This window comes from Callithrix jacchus, chromosome 6 (genome assembly GCF_049354715.1).
Source record: "Callithrix jacchus isolate 240 chromosome 6, calJac240_pri, whole genome shotgun sequence".
NCBI lineage: Eukaryota > Metazoa > Chordata > Mammalia > Primates > Cebidae > Callithrix > Callithrix jacchus.
Window position 1 is genome coordinate 26,629,343 of NC_133507.1, and position 22,243 is coordinate 26,651,585.

The window sequence follows — 22,243 nt, forward strand, 5'->3', positions numbered from 1 at the left end:
TTTAGGAGACAACAAATGCTAAAATCTGGTTGAACTGAATCCTCTCTAATGATGAGAAAAGAATGGGCCCGACCTATTTATGCCGTTCTGAAAATACTTGCCCTACCTGCCACTACCTTCTTTTTAACTGGCTGTTCTCAAAGGAAACTGCAAGAGACTGAGGATAAAGATCTGACATCCAGAAATGGGCTTTTTTTAGAGCTGAGGCAGCCTCCAAAACTTCCAGTTCCAATTCATTTCACATGAGAGAAACTGAGATCTCCAGGAACGCTGAGTAGTTCCTGGAGGTCCTGAAGGCACATTTGGACCTGGTCTGTGCGTTCTAGAGAAAAAGGTCGGCCTTCAACAGAAAACGAAAAAGAGCACTCGGGGACCCACCCAGCCGGACCAAGGGGAGGACCCTGTGGGGCGGGGCCAAGATGGCGAAGGGGCGGGGATTCCACAGGCGGGGCCGAGGAAATGGGACGGGGCGGGGCCTGGTAGGCTAGCGCGCGGGCGGAAGGCGGGGCCACGGGGAGGTGGGGCGGGAGGCGTACGCGAGGTACGGTCCCTTGGCGGCTAGGGCTGGGGGCGGGGCCCGGGCGGCCGGTCGGCCGGCGTAGGTCGGGTCAGCGCGGCTGCGGCGCGGCAAAAATGGCGGCCTCCACTTGGGCACGCAAGGCCGTGGTTCTGCTTTGTGCCTCTGACCTGCTGCTGTTGCTGCTGCTACCACCGCCTGGGGCCTGCACGGCCGAAGGCTCGTCCGGGACGCCCGACGAGTCTACCCCACCTCCCCGGAAGAAGAAGAAGGATATTCGCGATTACAATGATGCAGACATGGCGCGTCTTCTGGAGCAATGGGAGGTCCGCGGCGCGCGCGCACCCTCCCGGCTCTTTTCTCCCCGACCCTGTTCCTACTGACCCTTTACCCATTCCGTTTCGTGCTCTTTCTGACCCCTTAACCTCCTCTATTCATGCCTTGAATCCTTACTGACCCACTGAAGCCACTGCTGACCCTCCATCCCTCCTCTGACCCCCGCGCCCTGCTGACCCTCGCTCCAGCCCTCTCTCATTCCAGTGCCCTGTTCCCCGTTACTTCTCAAGCCATTCCAGTCACGGGTCAGCCCCTCTCTGTTCAGCCTCGCTCTCCCATCACCCTTCAGTGCCCTGGTTCTCTCTGCGCTGATCCTTGCAGTCAGTGAGCCCTGCAAACGGAGAGAGAGACCTTTCCCACTCTACTAAGGAAAGTTTCCTTCATTTTCCTTGTTTTGGGGTGAGTGGGTGGGTGAGTGGGTTGCGGTGAAGATTATCTTCCTTGATGGTTATCTCAGCTGTCTTCTCAGTCAGTAGAATTTAGACTTCCTATTTTGGTATATGTCCCTGCTGGGAATTTTGTGATTTTTGCGGGTGGATTTATTTTACTGGTGGGAGAAGTAGTAATGGCTAGTGGCTCTGTATTGTGGAACTCACGCTGTTTTTCAGAGGAGAGTAAGTTTTCTTGTTTGTCACTTGGATGCACTGGAGTGTGCAGTTACAAAGAGTGTGTAATAAGCTTTTAAGGTAAAGATTACTGGCTGAAACCACATTGCTGCTTTTTCCCCTTCCTACGGTGGTTGTACTGTTCTGGTTGACTTGCACAGCTGTGTAACCTTGGGCAGTTTATGTCTAGTTTCTAGGCCTCAGTTTCCTTATCTGTAACATGAGGAGGTTTTACTGAGTGATTCCTAAGAGTCCATCGAACCCGGATGTTTTGTTATTTTGTGATTATCTCTGTGTGTTGTGGGAGGAGGGAAAGACTTTGAGACACGAGTTTAAAATACCACCTGATGCCTCTGACTAGAAGAATGCAGGCTTGGTTTATCAGCAGCTGATGGAAAGATTGGCGTAGATTTGAGTATAGAGAGAACTTCCCCATTCACTGTCTCCCTTGCAATCTCCTTGTCTCTTTTTGGACTCCTGCAAATGAAGCCTTTGATCTACCAGAGTGAGAACATCATCTCATGAGAAATCCTCCCCTGAACCCACTCAGACCCTGAGCTAGTCGAAGAGTGTGCTGCAGAGATGAACAAGGACTACACTGGGAACAGTAGATAACAGGATGTTAACAGTAGATAACAGACTTTGAAGGCCAAGGAAACACGTTATCTCATTTAATCCTTTTACCCCATCCATGAGGGAGGTACTTATCCCTATTTTCTAGAGGATGACATTGAGGGCACAAAGAGGTTAAATACCTTGTGCCCCATCACACAGCATTGTAGCTGAGTTTCACATTCTGTCACAGCTTTAGAGCCTGTTTGAACCATTTTCTGCCATACATGTTGGTGAACTGAAATGTAAATGAAGGATAGTGAGGAAGACGTGGATTAAGCTAGAAACTGCAGGAGCAGAGAAGGGAAAAATGTGAGAGATTTGTATACTTTTTTTTTTTTTTTGAGATGGAGTTTCGCTGTTGTTACCCAGACTGGAGTGCAATGGCACGATCTCGGCTCACCGCAACCTCTGCCTTCTGGGTTCAAGCAATTCTCCTGCCTCACCCTCCTGAGTAGCTGGGATTACAGGCACGTGCCACCATGCCCAGCTAATTTTTGTATTTTTGGTAGAGACGGGGTTTTACCTCGTTGACCAGGATGGTCTCGATCTCTTGACCTCCTGATCCACCTGCCTTGGGCCTCCCAAAGTGCTGGGATTATAGGCGTGAGCCACCGCGCCTGGCCAAGATTTGTATAGTTTTAACAGGACTTGATGGTTGATTTTGTTTTTTTAATTATTTTTTTCATAGAAGCAGGGTCTCCTTATGTTGGCAGGTCTGTTTTTGCTTGTCCTTTGCAATCCTCCCACATTGGCCTCCCAAAGTGCTGGTATTACGGGTGTGAAGCACCATGCCTGGGTGGTTGATTGATTTTGTGACCACCAGGGTCGCATAATGTAGTAAAAAGACAGATTAGCTGGGTGTGATGGTTCATGCCTGTAATCCTAGCACTTTACCAGTTTGGTCAACATGGTGAAATCTCGTCTCTACTAAAAATACAAAAGTGAGTTGGGCTTGGTGGCGGCCCCCTATAATCCCAGCTGCTGTGGAGGCTGAGGCACGAGAATCGCTTATACCTGGGAGGCAGAGGTTGCAGTGAGCCGAGATCATGCCACTGCATTCCAGCCTGGGTAACAGAGTGATACTCTGTCTCCAAAAAAAAAGACAGATTTTGAACTCAACTTTACTCCTCACTAGCTACTTGCTGTTAGTTTTACATATCTGTAAAGCCAGACAACGCCCTGCTTTCCAGGGTGCCAGGTGGATTAAATGAGCTAATGTTTGTAGACACTGCAGACATGAGCTTCTTTGCCCAGTAGCAGTGATTTTTATGTGGGAGAGCGTATCCATCTCTGTGGGTGATTTTTTATAGGAAGCAGTTTTTCCTCTTGTGATGATCTCTGAATCCATACCCTCATTCCTTCCCCAGTAGTGTGAGAAACAGTGCTTCAATAAGGGGCTGTGCCTCAGATGTGTGGAGAAAAGGTACGAATTCCTTCCATTGTGTTAGAACTAATTTCGAGTTTCAGTTGGTGTAGAAAAACCAGCGGTGGTTATTTCATTTTACGTTATGATAGCCAGGTATAATGGGAAGGGTTCAATGGAGGGATTTGGATCCAGAAATGTGGTTTGCACTTCTGCATGTGCGTAAATAGAGAAAATCATTTATCCTCTCCCAGCATCATCTTCTTTGGATATTAAATGGAGGCCTAGTAGGATTGTTCTGCAGGTTGGAGATAATAGATGTAGAGTTCCTGGGACTTAGTATCTACTGAGTGGATGGCACTTAATCATTGATATCTAAACCATGGGAGGAAGAAGAGGATTTGCAGAAAGGGGAGCTGAGCTTTGTACCTGTTGACTTTGACAGACAGTAATGAAGGAGTTATGAAGCCAGCTGAAAATGCAAGACTGGCCTGGAGGCAGGGCTAGGGCTGGAGTTGGGACTGCCACTTGTCCTAGGCCCCACCTCTGCTTCAAGGTGGAGATTGGATTGTTTTCAGCGTAGAAACACTGATCATGTTAGATTACCCAGACTGGGGTAGAACTAGATAATTATGTGCATCTAGGGGACTTTTTTTTAATGCCTCAATTTTAATTAACATATAATAATTATACATTTTTAGGGGGTACAGAGTTGTATTTCTATACATGCATTCAATGTGTAACGATCAGTTCAGGGTAATGAGCGTATCTGTCACCTCAAACATTAATCATTTCTTTCTGTTGGGAACATTTAAAATTCTCTCCTAGCTGTTTGAAAATATGCAATAAATTATTGTTAACTATAGTCATCCTGCAATACTGTAGAGCACTATAATTTATTCTTCCTGTCTAGTGTAATTTTATGTCCATTCACCGTCCTCTTTCCCTATCTCCCCTTCCCTTCCCAGCCTCTATTAACCGCAATTCTCATCTCTACTTCCGTGAACACAACTATTTTAGGTACCACATAAGAATGAGAATGTGCAGTATTTGTCTTTCTGTGTCCATCTTATTGCAGTTAACATAATGTCCTCCAGCTTCATTAGGGTACTATTTTGCAATCTTTTTTTTCTTCTGTAACTGAAACACACACAGACATATAAGAAATTCTGGGCTGGGCTTAGTGGCTTACTCCTATAATCTCAGCACTTTGGAAGACTGAGGCAGGTGAATCATTTGAGCTCAGAAGTGGGAGACCAGCCTGGGCAACATGATGAAACCTGTCTTTACCGGGAAAAAAAAAAAAAATTAGCTGGGCCTGGTGGTGTGCAGTTGTGGTCCCAGCTACTCAGGAGACTGAGATAGGAGGATCACTTGAGCCTGGCAGGCAGAGGTTGCAGTGAGCCAAGATTGCACCAGCACCACTGCGCTCCAAACTAGGTAATGGAGTGAGACCCCATCTCAAAAAAAAAAAAAACATGCTGCTTGGTGTACCTACTGAGTTAATTTCATGATTATTAGTGAAATGAGTCTGAAAAATATAAATATTCTAGAGTATTGAACCAACTAGAAGTCTTGAAGTATTTTAAGGAGACTGTAACAGAGGTTATGGAGAATTAAGATGAAGACAGAAACAGCCTGTGAATTTGGCAAGGAGGTCCTTTGTGACTTCGAGAATGTAATTTCCATGCTGTGTTTGTGGTTGAAGGCCAGATCACAGAGGCCTAAGGAGTCATCGGTGTCATAGCTAACAGATAGAGTACTGAGTACTGCTTGCCTTTAAGTCATTACATTCCCAAACAAACCTTAGGAGGGAGATGCTGTTATTACCTCCACCTTCCCATTATAGGTAAGGAAAGTTATTTTCAGATGGGCTAACTTGCCCAAGGCCGCGTAATAATGGAGCACATCCATCTGACAGCATAGCCCATGCTCCTGCCTGCAGGTCACCATTAGTGGCTCTTTCAAAGCAAAATGAGGAAGAAACATGTCAGTTGAGAGGGTGGCAGAGTTGAGAAGAAGGTTGGGGTGTTACGTGTAGTCATGTTACTGGGACCTTGGAGATCACTTTGGTCTGCTCTTCATTTTTTAGATGAGGAAACAGGCCTGGAGGAGTAAGAAATTGTAGGCAGGGTCACACAACTAGTTACGTAGAACTGAAACCAGATCTGAGGTCTGATGTCAGCACGGATCACCTTCAAGCACTGTGTAGAATTCTTTCCTTTTTACTTATTACTAAAATTATTTTTAATATAGTACATTATTAATGGTGTCTTAAGCTTTGGGCCTTTGGAGATTGGTCAGAAGGACCAAATAAGAGTGACATTTAGGGGCTTCTTTTTTTTTTTTTTAGTAACAGCTTTACTAAGGTACAGTTCACATGCCATAGGCAATTTACCCATGTAAAGTGAATATTTTAGTTTTGATATCTTCACAGAGTTGTACAGCCATCACCAAAATCAATTTTAGAACATTTTTATCACCCCCAAAAGAAACCTTCAACCACTCCTCCCCTATTTTCTCCCAACCCCTTAGGCAGCCCCAGGCAATCACTAATCTACCTTCTGTCTCAACAAATTTATCTATTCTGGGCATTTCCTATAAATGGAATCAGAATCTGTAGTCTTTCATATGTGGCTTCTTTCGCTTAGCATATTTTCAAGGGTTATCTGTGTTGTAGCATGTATCAATCAGTACTTTCATTTCTTTTTTTCTTTTTTCTTTTCATTTTTGGTAGGGATGGGGTATTGATACGTTGCCCAGGCTGGTCTTTAACTCTTGGGCTCAGGTGATCTTCCAGCATTGACCTCCTGAAGTGCTGAGATTGCAGGTGTGAGCCACCATGCCCCGCCAGTTCTTCATTTATTTTGGTTACTGGAAGAATCTGGTTCTTTTAAAGATTTTTTTATTTGTCAGTCTGTGTTCTATTTATTAGGCGCGGTGGCTCATGCTTGTAATCCCAGCACTTTGGGAGGCCGAGGCAGGCAAATCACAAGGTCAGGAGATTGAGACCATCCTGGCCAACATGGTGAAACCCCATCTCTACTTAAAATGCAAAAATTAGCTGGGTGTGGTGGCATGTGCCTGTAATCGCAGTTACTCAGGAGGCTGAGGCAGGAGAATCACTTGAACCTGTGAGGTGGAAATTGCAGCAAGCTGAGATCGCACCATTGCACTCCAGTCTGGGCGACAGAGTGAGACTCTGTCTCAAAAAAAAAATATATATATATATATATAGCTGCTGTTCTCTATGGGTAGTAATTTATTCATTTGTTTTGATCAGTATGGGTTCAACATCTCATTTTGTTTGACAGGTTGTAAGTCAAATTATTATTTATTTTGGTGTTGAGGTTATTTCTGATTTGGCCCATGAGAGCTGCTTCAGGTTGGCTTCTGTGTCCTGTGGACCTGTTCCACAATTCTTTGAGCACTTTGTTACTTTGTAATGCAGGATTATTCTAGGCGCATCTTCTGTCTCCCTTCCTGGAAGCCTGTTCTCCAAGGAACCCAGTCTCTTTGAAATATTTTTATCGATTCATCTATTTACTCATCTGCTAATCTATGAAAAACCGTGAGTTTCTCCTGATGCCTTCATTTCCAGCCTAATACCACACAGCTCATTCCTCCCCCTTTCATATTTATAACTTCCTTCCCAGAAACGAAGAATCTGGCTCTCTGGCTCTCCTTATCCTCAAAATGTTTACTCCCTTTCTCAGTCCTAGAGATCACATAAGATAGTTTCAGAATTGCTAGTACGTACCACTACAGAAAGCAAACCTGCTAACTGGAATTGAATATTTTTGCACAATGCCTATTATTTAAGTGAAATGAGTATACATGGAGTGCAAATTCTAACTATATAGTGCAATGATGGAGTATTTCTTTTCTTTCTTTTTTTTTTTTTTTTTTTTGAGATGGAGTTTCAGTCTTGTTACCCAGGCTAGAGTGCAATGGCGCGATCTCGGCTCACCGCAACCTCCACCTCCTGGGTTCAAGCAATTCTCCTGCCTCAGCCTCCCGAGTAGCTGGGATTACAGGCACGTGCCACCATGCCCAGCTAATTTTTGTATTTTTAGTAGAGACGGTGTTTCACCTTGTTGACCAGGATGGTCTCGATCTCTTGACCTCGTGATCCACCTGCCTCGGCCTCCCAAAGTGCTGGGATTATAGGCATGAGCCACCGCTCGGGCCCTTCTTTTCTTTCTTTTGAGGCAGGGTCTCATTCTTTGTCCTAGGCTGGAGTGCAGTGGCCTGATTATAGCTTACTGCAGCCTTGATCTCCTGGGCTCAAGTTATTCTCCTGTTTCAGCCTCCTGAGTAGCTAGGGCTACAGGCATCTGCCAGCACACCAGACTAACTTTTTTCATTTTTTTTAAGCCTCACTATGTTACCCAGGCTGATCTCAGACTCCTGGGCACAAGCAGTTTTCCCACCTCAGCCGACTGAGGAGCTGGGACCACAGGTGTGCTTCACCATACCTGGCTACTTTTAAGGTTTTTTTAAGAGACAGAGTCTCACTATGTTGCCTAGGCTGATCTCGAACTCCTGGCCTCAAGTGATCCTCTTACCTCAGACTCCCAACATGCTGGGATTGCAGGCTGAGCCACAGTGCTTGGCCTGCCATAAATTTTTATAAAAGGATATGTCTGTGCAGTCCACATCACTGTCAAAATATAGAACATTTCCATCACCCCAGAAAAGTTATCTTGTGTCCATTCTCAGTTAATCCTACTTTGTGTCCCCTTCCACAGGCAACAGTCTTCTAATTTCTGTCACCCTAGATTAGTTTTGCTCACTCTTGAATTTTAAATAAATGGAATTACATAGTAAATCTTATTTTGTGCCTGGCTTCTGTCACTTAACAGTTTTGGGATTTGTTACGTGTGTCAGTATTTGTTCTTTATTGCTGTGAAGTATTTCATTGTATTACCATACCAGAATGTGGCCATTTTTACAGCCTACCATGTTGGGTGGACTGTATGAGAGTTTAAAAGCTCTAGAAACCCATCACTTGGGAGCGCCCTGTGATTGGTAACCTGGGGTGTGGGGAGTATGTGCTGCCTGAAGAGGAAGAAAACCCCTAGTTTTCCTTTTTCTATTGTAATTTAAGTCATATTCATGCACCTGGCATCATATGCAGCTGTTTCTGCCTGTACCCGTTAAAAAGCAAGATTCTGATGATAGGTTTGATGCTTTTCCCCCATCCTGATAGAAAGATGATGACATTGAAGAAGGAGATCTTCCAGAGCACAAGAGACCCTCAGCACCTGTCGACTTCTCAAAGATAGACCCAAGCAAGCCTGAAAGCATATTGAAAATGACGAAGAAAGGGAAGACTCTCATGATGTTTGTCACCGTATCAGGAAGCCCCACTGAGAAGGAGACAGAGGAAATCACGAGCCTCTGGCAGGGCAGCCTTTTCAATGCCAACTATGACGTCCAGAGGTAAAGCACCAACAACCAGCTGAGAAAATTATAGGCTGTGCTGGGACGGTTCTTTATTATTGTTAATTATGATGATAACGATTTTTGAGACAGATTTTCACTCTTGTCATCTAGGCTGGAGTGCAGTGACACGATCTCAGCTCACTGTAACATCTGTCTCCCTGGTTCAAGCGATTCCCCTGCCTCAGCCTCCTGAGTAGCTGGGACTACAGGCGCATGCCACCATGCCTGGCTAATTTTGTATTTTTAGTAGAGACAGGGTTTCACCATGTTGGCCAGGCCTCTTTTGAACTCCTGACCTCGGTCTCCCCAAGTGCTCGGATTACAGGCTTAAGACCACACCCAGCCCTGTGCTGGGGCTTTTCCTGAGGGTCTAACAAAGTGTCCGTTCTGGTAGTATTTCCCAAGGACCTCAGCCTTCCTTTCTAGGTTTTATTTTAAATGTATTTATCTGTCTAGTTTTTTTAAATATAAAAAAGAGCATTTATTATTGGTCAAAACAATTTAGTTTGTTTTTATTTTTTGTTGAGGCGAGGTCTCACTATGTTTCTCAGGCTGGTCTTAAACTCCTGATCTCAATCAATCCTTGCACCTCAACCTCCCAAAGTGCTAGGATTACTGGCATGGTCCACCCGCCTGGTGTGTGTGTGTGTGTTTTATTATCTCAGTTGATTGTAAAGTTTTATTTATTTTTGTATCTTTAGCTTTCATTTCATTTGAACGGAAGGGTGGATAGCATAACTTAGCCTCTTTGTGGGACAAACTAGTTAATAGTTTGACAGTTTGCTTCTTCTAGAAGTTTTTGCTTAGTAGACTGCTTTTGTGTGTAACTACGTTCACACATAAAGCTTGGACCATGCTGTTAACGGATAACTAATTTAATATGAAGACGCTCAGTTTTCACAGCTCAGTATTGTCCTGAGGTACAATTTTCAGAAATCTTCTTTTTCCTCAAAAACAGTTCTGAAATTTAGGGTCTGCAAATATTTTAGTTTAAAAAATATAAAAGTAATAACAAGAAATTGGAGGAATACTTAGTGTCTGGCTAGCAGAATGCTTTCAATTAGCTTAAATAGACACCTAGAGAGAAGAAATAAATGTCTTGATGATGTCTGCCCCGGATGCCCCACTGGTCTCTGTGGTGTGGTGGGAGCGTTTTAAACTGAAGGGGGAACATATAGTGTAGTCTTCAAGGAAAAGAAGAATTATGCCCACTGGCTCCACCCAGGCCTCATTCTGTTCTGCTTTGTTCCTTAGGACCTTTCAAGTGTGGATGGGCTGGGCTGCTTGCCACTAGCTCTGGGGCTAGGATTTCTGTCCAATAGCCAAGTGTCATCTTGAGCCCTTCACAGCCTCTTACCGTGACCCACTCTAAGCCATTGGTTTTCCACTTTTATCAGCAGAAGTCTTTTGTCCCATAAGATTGTAACTGAACATGCTAGAATATAGAACTGATACAGATCATATTGAAGCTGCCTCTTTGCCTCCCCAGCAGCAGCCCCTGAGCCACCTCTGTAGTGTCCTAGGGAGGGTTTACAAATGCTTGCTCATAACATGGGCATCCATTTATACCACAAAGGAACATGCAGTGTCTGCTTCTGTTTTGATCTGAGCTGGGTGTTTAATAGTTCAGCAAGCTAATATTTTTATACATGAGATACCAGTATGGAGAATCAAATTTTTCGTTCCAATATTCATGTAGAATTTGAAATAAACTTGGTAAGTGCCAGAGAATTGCTCTGACCCATTAGCACCTTACTAGTATGTGCTGACTGTATGATTGCATCTCTCTGCCCAAGGTTCATTGTGGGATCAGACCGTGCTATCTTCATGCTTCGCGATGGGAGCTACGCCTGGGAGATCAAGGACTTTTTGGTCAGTCAAGACAGGTGTGCTGATGTAACTCTGGAGGGCCAGGTGTACCCTGGCAAAGGAGGAGGAAGCAAAGAGAAAAATAAAACAAAGCAAGACAAGGGCAAAAAGAAGAAGGAAGGAGATCTGAAATCTCGGGCTTCCAAGGAAGACAGTCGAGCTGGGAATAAAAGAGAAGACCTGTGACGGGGCAGCAGTGGCATGCTGCGGAGAGTCAGGTGGACAAGGAGGGCTCCTTGCCCAGCTCGTGGGGTGGGAATGGTCTCAGGAAACTGCACACCAGATGACATTCTAGTTTCTTCTAGAAAGGGTCTTCCACATGACCCGTCTGTGGTCAAAGAATTACTGTTTAATAGGCTTCAAGTAAGAAGACAGACATTTTCTAATTAATATTGCACACTGACAAATTCACGTTTACTATAAAATCACCTTACATGGAAATGTGACTGTTGCTTTTTCCCATTTACACCTGGTGAGTCATCGACTCTATTGAGATTCCACTTCCCTCCAAGCACCTACTCTGATTGGGTGTCCGTGTTTTTTATTTTCTGTCAACCAAAAGGATAGCAAATTCTGATCAGAGAAGACTTTAAAACTCTTAATTGAATCAATCTCTTCATGCCATATGCATCATTTTTATTATGGTAAAGGTAAAATGTGCTTTGTGAACTCAGAAATCTAAATATATAGCCAGGAGCCAGGGTGTGTAAATCCAAAACTTGTGCAGGAAATGCAGAGAACGAAAAATACGGTACTGGAAATCCTAAGTAGTTTTGAATTTCTTTGACTTGAATCGTACTTGTCAGTAACAGAGAACTCTTGGTGTCCGTCAGGTTTTGTGTGGTCTGTAAAGCTAGGGGTTCTGTTTTGTTTCCTTATTTAGGAAAGTACTGCTGGTGTCAACGGGTTGTGTGTTCCATTTAATGAAACAGTGTTAAAGGACATAAGTAGGGAGACCTTTGCAGAGTGTGACAGAAGACTCAATAACCTCATTGATTTCTAAACACTTCTTTGATAAAGTGCCTAAATCTGTGCTTTTGTATGGAGTAACATGACATGCTGCTGTTAATGTCTGATTTTGCCGTTCATATGTTAGAGCCTACTCTGAATAAGAGTTAGAACATTTATATACAGATGTCATTTATAAGAACTAAAATTCTTTGGAAAAAACCCTCAATTGTGATTTTAAGAAATTAAAAATAGCACATTACATGGTTAGAAAATGTCAGTGTTAAAGAATGGTACAAAGTGAAAAGTGTATCCCTCTCTTGCTGCCCGTAGAAGCTGCTAACAGTTTGTCCCCCTCCACCCCGCCAACCCACCCACCAAAAATGGTACATTTACCAGCTTAAGGTGAGGCATCCTTGTTTTGGCCCCATAGCATCTGTTTCCCCTTTTGGTAGCTTCTCACATGTCCCTCAAAAGAACCACACTCTCTGCATTCTCAGTTCTCTGCTTTGAGTGGGACATTTGCCCTCAGTCCCCGCCCCCTCCAGACCATGCCCACTCCAGGATGAAGCCAGTGTGATCTACGGTACCTGGGTACTGGTCCCCGAAAGAGGCGTTTCTTGTTTCCCCTGCATTTTGAACCTGGAGCTGGAGCTGCTGTAGGTGCTGTTCACAGAGTGGAAAGCTGTTTGAGAGTAGGGCCAATCCAGGCAGCGGGGAGAGGGCACCACACCCTGGTGGCATAAATGAGTACCTGCATCCTGCTGTGGCTGAAACGCCCTGTTTATGGGCTTTCTCTGTTTTACTCAGGGCAATTTGATGGAGTTACTGGCCTCTGTAGCCATAATGGCCTAATATAAAGCAGCTGTTTTGATAACTGCTTTAATTAAGCAAAAGGTAGCAGAGCTTTCACTCGCCTTGTATCTTGTGTTTCTAGTTAGGAGCTTTCCCGTGTCAGAATGTGTGGCTCTGTCTCACGGTTTCCTGTGCAGTGTGCCCCGGCTTCAGCCGGTAGTTTTTGCGTGTGTGTGTGTGTGTGTGTTATGTGCTAGGTACTACAAGGTGCCAGGACAGTGTAGATGCAGCCTCTGCTATTCTAAAACTCAGTGATTGGGGAGGGAAGACAAATGTCAGTAACGTCCAATGGTAACTTAGAAGTGCGAAAGGGGCGGGGCGGAGGGTGTGGAATCTTCCTTGACCAAGTTGGGACGGCCAGAGGCTCTGAGGGCAGGAGGAGGAGAGGAGAAATAGAGTAAGGCAGGCAGAGGAAACAGATTGAGCAAAGACCCTGTGGCTATAAGTGGCAGAGGGAGAGGCTGCAGGAAGGCTAGTGGGGAAGCTGGGGTCCAGTGCAGGACCAGGCTGAAGGAGTGTAGTATATGGCGGTTTGTAGGAATTTGGGACGCACTGATGAATTTTAACTGTGATGGGATCGGTGTGAAAGACAGTCCAAGTTACACTGGTTGCATGGGAGAAAGGATTAGAAGAGGACCCTAGCAGGTGTGAGCCGTGAGCTGGGAGGTGCTGCGGGAGTGCCGGCCATAGCTGACGGTGTCCCGAATCAGCAGGGAGGCGGTGAGGTTTGAACCACTGTTTCACTGCATGGTCCCTGCTGGTGAACACTGGAGTGTTCAGAGTATTTGCTGATATATTCAAGGTTGCAGTGGACATTTTCATACAAAATGCTTTGGTAAGCTTTTGTTTATATCTGAAAGGTAAATTCCTAGCAGTGGAATTATTAGAACACACAGAATTTAGCATTTTGGTGTGTACTGCCAAGTTGCCCTCCCAAGTGGTTTAGTCAGCTTACCCTTGCCAGCAATAGATCTACCCTTGCCCGCCATGGGCATCATATTTGCCAATTCAATAGATTGTAAACCCATATCTTACTGGCTACCTTGAAGCTACCATACTGGAGAGGCTGCGTACAGAGTTCCATGTGGAGAGAGGGATGCCCAAGGGTCCCACCTGCTCCAACCCAGCTGCAGGAGTCTTCCCAGCCCGGGCACAGACATGTGGGTACGATTTAAACATTTCCAGCCCCAGTCTTCAAGCCATCCCAGTTGACACTGAGGGGAGTCAACAGAAGCTTAGCCGAGAAACAGTCTGCCCAGTCTGCAGATTCATGAGCAAAAGAAACGTTGGGCCAGGCATGATGGCTCATGCCTGTAATCCCAGCACTTTGGGAGGCCAAGGTAGGTGGATCACTTGAGGTCAGGAGTTTGAGACCAGCCTGGCCAACCGGGTGAAACCCCGTCTCTACTAAAAATACAAAAATCAGCTGAGTGTGGTGGTGGACACCTGTAATCCCAGCTACTTGGGAGGCTGACGCAGGAGACTCGCTTGAACCCAGGAAGCGGACGTTGCAGTGAGCTGAGATCGTGCCCCTGCACTCCTGCCTGGGTGGCGGAGTGAGAGTCTGTCTCAAAAAACACAAAAAATTGTTTTAAAAGAATACCATTTGTTTTTGTTTTTGCAACAGGGTCTCTCACTCTTGCCTGCACTGGAGTGCAGTAGGGTCACTACTCACTGCAGTCTTGACTTCCGCTCAATTGGTCCTCCCACCACAGCCTCCCAAATAGCTGGGAGAAATGTCATGCTTTTAACGAATTTGACTTGTCATGTTTGTTTTAATATCTAGTGATCTAATACATTTGGATGATATCTTTTGATTATCAACTATGAAACCTTGAAACTGTTAGATAGACACGTGGTTTCCTTCATCGCAGGCTTTCTGGTTTTGCTGGCGTTGCTGTGGCTTTTGTACTTCTGGTGCTTTCCTTTATACTGTTCAACCTCTTTTTTTAAATTAAACATCTTAGTATGCATTAACCACTGGGCAAGGGAAAGGAACCCACAAACTTTTTCCTGTGTCCCTGATTATCGTTTAATAGTGTTTGTACACTGACAGATGCATAATATCCACATGCTGCACCCACGCAGTCCCCGTTTATGCTGGACAACAGCATGCAGGTAGGACATTTCCAAGCCTTGCTTTTCCCACCTTGAGTTTTTTGTTTATTTTTTAAGAGACAGGGTCTCTTGCTTTCTCACCCAGGCTAGAGTGCAGTGGTGTGTTCATAGCTCACTGCAGCCTCACACGCCTGGGCTCAAGCGCTCCTCTTGCCTCAGCCTCTCAAGTAGCTAGGACTACAGGCATACACCACCATGCCTGGCTAGTTTTTTCTTCTCTTTTTGTAGAAATGGAGGCATCTCACCATGTTGCCTGGGCTGATCCTCAGGCAGGCCTCCTGCCTCAGCCTCCGATTCACTGGTATGAAGTTGTGAGTCACCATGCCCAGCCCTGCCCTTCAGCACGTCCCACATACAGCCCCATTGGAGAGCTGTGAGGCCACCCCACCTGTCCCTTAGAAGTGACTGCTTTTTCTCTGTTTTCTTTTTTAATTTATTTTTATGTTTGTTTGGGGGGATTTTGTAACTTATTTTTAAAATTTTTTCCTTTATGACAGCTTTTTCTCAGACTCCTTAGGGATTCTTCATTCTTTTTTTAATTGAAAAATTAAATTATTTAGAATAATTTTTGAAAATTAATTAATAGCATTCAGCTCCTTTTTACTTACGCAACTGATTCTTCACATTTAGTAATTTTTCTAGGAAAAGTCTTAGTGTTGGGTTTCTTTCTGAATCTTTTTTTTTTAATCCTTCTAGAACATGATGTGTAATTTCTAATTGCAGATTCAACTCCCCCCTCCCCCATTATTTTGGAAAAATGTATCTTCTGTTTAGTTTCGTGTTGGTATCTTGGGTATCATTTTATTTATTTATTTTTTAGCTCTGATACTCTCTTTCTCTCTCTCTCTCTCTCTCTCTCTCTCTATATATATATATATATATATGTATGTATATATAAAAATATATAGAAATATATATATATATATTTCTGGTTCTTTTTTTTTTTTTGACATGGAGTTTTGCTCTTGCTGCCCAGGCTGGAGTGCAATGGTGCACTCTCGGCTCCTCTGCCTTCCAGGTTCAAGCAATTCTGCTTCAGCCTCCCAAGTAGCTGAGAGTACAGCATGCACCACCATGCCCAGTAATTTTGTATTTTTAGTAGAGATGGGGTTTCTCCATGTTGGTCATGGTGGTCTCAAACTCCCAACCTTGGGTGATTCTCCCACCTTGGCCTCCCAAAATGCTGGGATTATAGACATGAGCCACTGCCCCGGCCTACATTTTATATTTTTACATATTCCATTTTTATCTCATGATAAAATAATGAGATTAAAAAAATAAAAACAGTTGAGCTGTTTTTATTAAAATTCATGTTTTTACTAACTTCTGTCACTCAAAAAAATCCAACTAGAGAATCTTCATCTTGGGTTCTATTTTCCCCCAGGATTGACTCTGTCTGTATTTGTGTGCTGCATTCTTCTATTGCCATATCTTCGTTTTTTTCCTCTCTCATTCGTGCTTAGCAGACACAGCTTTTCCCAGACCTTGGCCTGCGCAAGTGTTTTGGGTGAATTGTCCCGGGCTGCTTTCCTCCATATCTGAGCGTTGTCGGCTTCCCCAGGAGCTGCAGTTCCAGGGCGGAGTCCTGCCTTCTCTCTGCTTTCCTGTGGCTGAACCGGAAAGGAGAGGGACTCAGACAAGGCTGTGTGTGGCCCTGCTTGACAGGGAGGCTCTGCCCTCCTGTGGCCTTCCTGAGTGTCCCAGACCAGGGCTCTCCTCCCCAGTGGGAGTGGGAACCATATTGCTCTTACAAGGTAAAATGATTGCCAGGACTTTGGAGAGTCCCCCATGTTAGCAGCAGACCTGGGATTCCTGGCTGCCCCAGGGGAGGGAAAGGTTGGGGTGCTCTTTGCTTCACTCTCGATAACCGTTCTTTCTTGTGAACGCTGCAGAAGAAGGAAAGGTCATGCAGTATGTGGCTTTGGACAAGGGCAGGAGGCACTTGCCTCAGGCACACAATTTGAAGGGCAGCAGAAAACTCGGTAACTAAATAATATTGTAATGCAGTATTTTAAAAAACCAAACAGGAGAATTGCTTGAACCCAGGAGGGGTTCTCTGCAGAGATTGCAGTGAGCCGAGATTGCACCACTGCACTACAGCCTGGGTGATGGTGTAAGATTCTGTCTCAAAAAAATAAAATTTAAAAAATTTTTAAAAAAATGATAAAAGATGAGCATTCTAAATAAAGACAGGATCTGTCAAGGGGGTGACTAGGGTGAGGCGGTGAGGCGGGGCTGGCAGGACCAGGGGCAGAGTCACCACCTTCTGCAGCAGTCTGTGGTTGGTATTTATGTCCTCGTGCTTAAAAGTTCATATTCCCTGAATCCCAGGTTCTTGCGTTCAGAGTAAGAATGGAAATATTCATTTTAATATTCTTTTGAGACAGGGCCTCTGTTGCCAAGGCTGGAGCACAGTGGCACAATCACGGCTCACTGCAACCTCGACCTCCCAGGCTCAAGCTATCCTCCCACCTCAGCCTCTCGAGAAGCTGGGACTATAGGCGCACGCCCCCACACCTGGCTGAGTTTTATGACTTTTCTTTTTGGTAGAGATGGGGTTTCATCATGTTGCCCAGGCTGCTGGCAAACTCCTGGGCTCAAGTGATTCACCCTCCTTGAAATCTTTATTTTTATTAAAATAATAGCCCAGCAATGTTAAAAGTTCTCTATAAAAGAAATTCATCTACCAACACACCATCCCGGCTATCCAAGCTGTTTTCATTTGGCCAAATTCCCTTTGAGACCATTACCTCTGAGCATCATATTCACATAGTTGTCATCATAGCAGAAATGGAATTTTGTTTACAGTTTTTTCCACTAGCATTACATTGTAATGAAGTTTTTGCATTGCTGTCCAGTCTCTTTGCGTTCAGCGTTTCAGTGGCTGTGTAATATTCCCATCCTTTTGCTGTGCCATAATTCTACTTAACAGATTGATGGGCCGGGCGCTGTGGTTCACGCCTGTAATCCTAACACTTTGGGAGGCCGAGGTGGGTGGATCACCTGAGGTCAGGAGTTCAAGACCAGCCTGGCCATCACGGTGAAACCCCATCTTTAAAAACAAAACAAAACAGATTGATGTAGAGACAGTAGGGCTGGACCAGGCGTGACTGTTGCTCACACATGCTGAGTCCAATCTCTGCCTCATTACCCACATCCCCTTCCAGGAGCATCGGCTTCCACCCACGGCTCCGGCTGCCCTGCTCTCCTACCCTCCCTGGATGGTCATGGTCTTTTGGGCCAGAGATGGGCATGTGACCCAGGTCATCACTGACCAGGTTGGCACATCGGACCGTCTCAGCCAGAGACTGGATGATTTGATAGCTGAGGCATTACCAGTGCAGTAGCCACAGTGAATTGCAAGAATGTATATTTAAGTCTCTACTCTTGCCCTGAGTGTTTGACCTCCTAAGTTTTGACATTCAGGTTGTCCTTGAATTCTGAGAGCTCTGGATTCCAATGATAAACTTTTCCCTAGGGCTAGTTTGAGGAAGTTTCTGCAGTCAATCTAATCCTCTCACTGGAACTTTTCCTGATCTCTGCTTATCCATCTATGTGAGGGAGTGAAACAAAGCACATGTGTAATGTCCCCAGCTCTGTGCCTGTATCTGTGCTCTCTAGTTTTTTCTGTGAGTTATTGTTAGTTATCCATAATTATCAATAACATTGAAATGAGCAGTTTTCCTTCCTTAAGATTAGTCCTTTGGTATCGATTTCTTTTCTTTTTTTGTTTTTCTGTCTTGCTTTTTTTTTTTTTTGAGGTAGAATCTCTGTTGCCCTGGCTGGAGTACGATTGTGCAATATTGTCTCACTGCAACCTCTACCTCCTGGGCTTAATCAATCCTCTTACCTCAGCCTCCCTCCCAAGTAGCTGGGACTATAGGTGTGGTCCTATTTGTCTCAGCTCCTAGTTTTCCCTTTGTTCCTGATTGTTGTTTGCTCCCAGCTACTCAGGGAGTTGAAGCAGGAGGATCTCTTGAACCTGGGAGATCGAGGCTGCTGTGAGCTATGGTTGTGTTGCTGCACTCCAGCCTGGGAGACAGAGTGATCCCTTGCTGGAAAAAAAAAAAATAAGACTTTCTTTCTCCTATTGGAATAAGGGAGAGAAGCTGAACTCAACTCTAGATACACTGAAACAATTGGGGATTTGTAGCAAAAGGGTAGAGTGAAGGGATCAGTGGCTGGAGAATTGCTAAGAGGAGCTTGATTAGGTACCGGGCAGGGGATTCTTATTAACTGGCAAGGATTGTTGCTAACACTGAGATCAGCAGTCCAAGGTCAAGGCCTAGTTGAGAAGATGGCTCAGAGGAGCCCAACTGAAGTTTCTGAGGAGGGGTCTTTGTTATTGCTGGGGCTTTGCATGTAAATGCTCTCTCCTGAAAATAGAAATGAACCGTTGACTGCAATCTGATGGCAAACATTTTTCTATGCTAAGCTGTGAGTGCCTTGTTGACTAGGTAGGGTGAGGCCAGGGCTTGGAGCTGTAAGGCCTTTCTTTCTAGCAGGCAGAGACCAAGCTCTTCACATAGATTTGCAGTAGGAACCCTTTGGGATAGAAGCTGACAAATACCCTCTTCTTGACCAGGCTCTAGTCAGGCTCCTCCAAGCCCTTGAAGCATTGACTTTCAGTGTCTGTTCTTGTGGGGCTTGAGTTGCCTGCTTTAGCAAGAATCTTGTGAAATCAGTTTATTGAGAAATTCTTACCCTTGATATCTAATCACTCTTATAATCTGATCAAATTCTCCATCCTCCACCCTGTCCCCAGGTGGTATCTGATCACCCAGGGCTGCCTTCAGCAGGAGTTCTGTTAGGTCTGTTTAGCCAGGGTTGATCCTACCCCTCATGTTTCCTCTTAGTCACTGTTTTCCATCTACTGCCTGCCATCCTGCCCTGTGGCTGGGGTAAAAACCTGGTTGTGCATGCTGTATTCAGAATTGAGCCCACTTCTGTATTGAGGTCTCTTTCCCCTTATTGCAGTACTTCCTAATTTAAATCTGTTCTTACTGCTGTTACTACTGTCAGACTCTGATTTTCTTTGACTGAGTTGGAGAGGGAAAGTTCCGAAGAATAGGAGTGGCTGGGTTAGCTATGGAGAAGTACATTTGGGGCCGGAGAACAGAGCGGAAGATGTTAATTATGACGAAGAACACGTTTTTGATGTCAGAAAATACATTTCACATCATGCACTGCATGTGAGCCTCACACCTGCGCTCACTGGAGGAGTCGGTGGTTTACAGGTGAGTGAGCCCAGAGGGGAGGGGACTTGCCGGTGATCACAAAGCCAGCGCTTGCCTTTACTGCTTCATAAGGCCCCGATTCAGAGAAGTAGAATTGTTCATTCTCTCCAGCATACAACCAAACACACCTTGGGAACGTGATTTGGCCAGAACCTCTCTCCAAAACTATCTGTGGTGGTTATCATCTCCTAAGAAGCAAAGTCAATTTAAAAATTAAAGGATGTACCCGCGAGGGGGCAGCAGAGACCAGCAGTGCCTCGTGGCTTCCCCGCCAGGTCGGGATCGAGTTTGCCACTGATCCTTCCGGTGAGAATTCGCCAGCTGTTATTTTAATTAACAGACTGTTCAGTCTGTGCTTGCAAAATATCTGTGAAAATCTGCATAGGCCTGTCTCTGAACTTCTCTCTGAAGTCTAAGGTATTATCTCATCTGTGTGTACTATTCTAATGGTATTAATTTCCTTCACCCTCATAGCAAGCAACTCTATGCGGTAGATACTGTTATCCCCATTTTGCACACGAGGAAACTGGGGCACATAGACATTCGGTGTTTTCCCCAAGGTCATGCTGCAAGGCAGTGACAAAAACAGGATTTTTTTTTTTTTTTTTTTTTTGAGACAGTCTTGCTCTGTCACCAAGCTTGGAGGTCAGTGGCGTGATCTCGGCTCACTACAACCTCCACCTCCCGGGTTCAAGCGATTCTCCTGCCTCAGCCTCCTGAGTAGCCGGGATTACAGCTGCCAGCCATCATGCCTGGCTAATTTTTGTGTTTTTAGTGGAGACAGGGTCCCACCATGTTGGCTAGGTTGGTCTCGAACTCCTGACCTCAACTGATCTGCCCACCTTGACCCCCCAAAATGCTGGGATTACAGGCTTAAGCCACCATGCCCAGCCTCAAACCCAGGATTTAAACTCAGGCAGGCGGGCTCGAAAATTGACGCCAGCCATGGTAATCTGCTTGGGAGGGGGGCTGCTCCCGTTCTCTGGACCTCTTCTCAGACCCACGTGCCACGTGTCGGTATAAGCACTCCGCATATAAGTGCTGATCACCAGTAAGTTTCAGGAAGTGTGCAGGCAGTAGAGACAAAGATTGCAAGGCAGGCAAGCTCCCTGCCCTCTTGGTATAAACAGGTTGAATTTTTAAAGATACACAATGTCTGGCTGGGCGCGGTGGCTCACGCCTATAATCCCAGCACTTTGGGAGGCCAAGGCGGGTGGATCACGTGGTCAAGAGATCGAGAGAAACCCCATGGCTACTAAAAATTCAAAAATTAGCTGGGCGTGGTGGCGCGTACCTGTAATCCCAGCTACTCGGGAGGCTGAGGCAGGAGAATTGCCTGAACCCAGGAGGCGGAGGCTGCGGTGAGCTGAGATCTGAGATCGCGCCATTGCACTCCAGCCTGGGTAACAAGAGCGAAACGTCTCAAAACAAAAAACAACAACAACAAAAGATACACAATGTCTTTTGGTATTGAGTGCGCCTACTGTGTGCAGGCTCTGGACATCCTTACCTAACCATGACAGGACACCTTCTGTGTGCAGGTCTTCACATACTTGATTTGATTTACCGTCATTTTGTTTTCAGATAGGGTGTTACTCTATTGCCCACACTGGAGTGCATGGGCACAATCTCAGCTCACTGCAGCCTCTACCTCTGGGCTCAAGTGATCCTCCCACCTCAATCTCCTGGGTAGCTGGGACTACGGGTATGCACCATCAAACCCAGCTAATCTTTTTTTTTTTTTTTTTTTTTTGTCGAGACAGGGTCTCCCTATGTTGCCCTGGCTGGTCTTGAATTCTTGGGCTCAAGCAACCCTCCCACCTTGGCCTCCCAAAGTGTTGGGAGCCTGTGTCCGACCTCATTTACTCTTCATAATCTCACAAGGTTGGCATTAGTTAACATTTAATATGAGGCCCTTTGAAGCACAGTTCTGGAGTTGGACTGCCAGGCTCTGCGTTTTATTAGCTGTATCATCTTGGACAAGCTATTTAAGGACCTCACTCACCTAAGCCTGTAGGTGCTAATAAAATTCCCATTTCAGAGAAGTGTGATAAGGATTAAATGAGCAAGTCCCTGTGAAGCACTTCACACAGCTTTTTTATTTATTTTATTTTTAAAGTAAAGAGATGGGGTCTCACTATGTTGCCTTGGCTGGTCCTAACTCCTGAGCTCAAGCGATCCTCACACCTTGGCCTTCCAAAGGAGGAGTACAGGTGTGAGCCACCGTGCCCGGCCAACACAGCTTTCAGTACATGTTAACTGTCATCATTTATGTGTGTGTTTTGTGCTTCAGGTGACTAGACAGAAGCTTGTAGGGGTTAAGCCCCTTGCC

General features: G+C 45.2%; 1 protein-coding gene across 1 annotated transcript; it reads left to right on the top strand.

Annotated features, from left to right (window-relative positions):
- Positions 1-572: 572 nt before the first annotated feature.
- MESD (mesoderm development LRP chaperone) lies at positions 573-11,976 on the top strand. Its single transcript, XM_002749195.7, has 3 exons — positions 573-843; positions 8,649-8,881; positions 10,681-11,976. Exons 1-3 carry the CDS (start codon positions 634-636, stop codon positions 10,937-10,939), a joined length of 702 nt encoding a protein of 233 aa, XP_002749241.2. The 5' UTR covers positions 573-633; the 3' UTR covers positions 10,940-11,976.
- Positions 11,977-22,243: the final 10,267 nt, after the last annotated feature.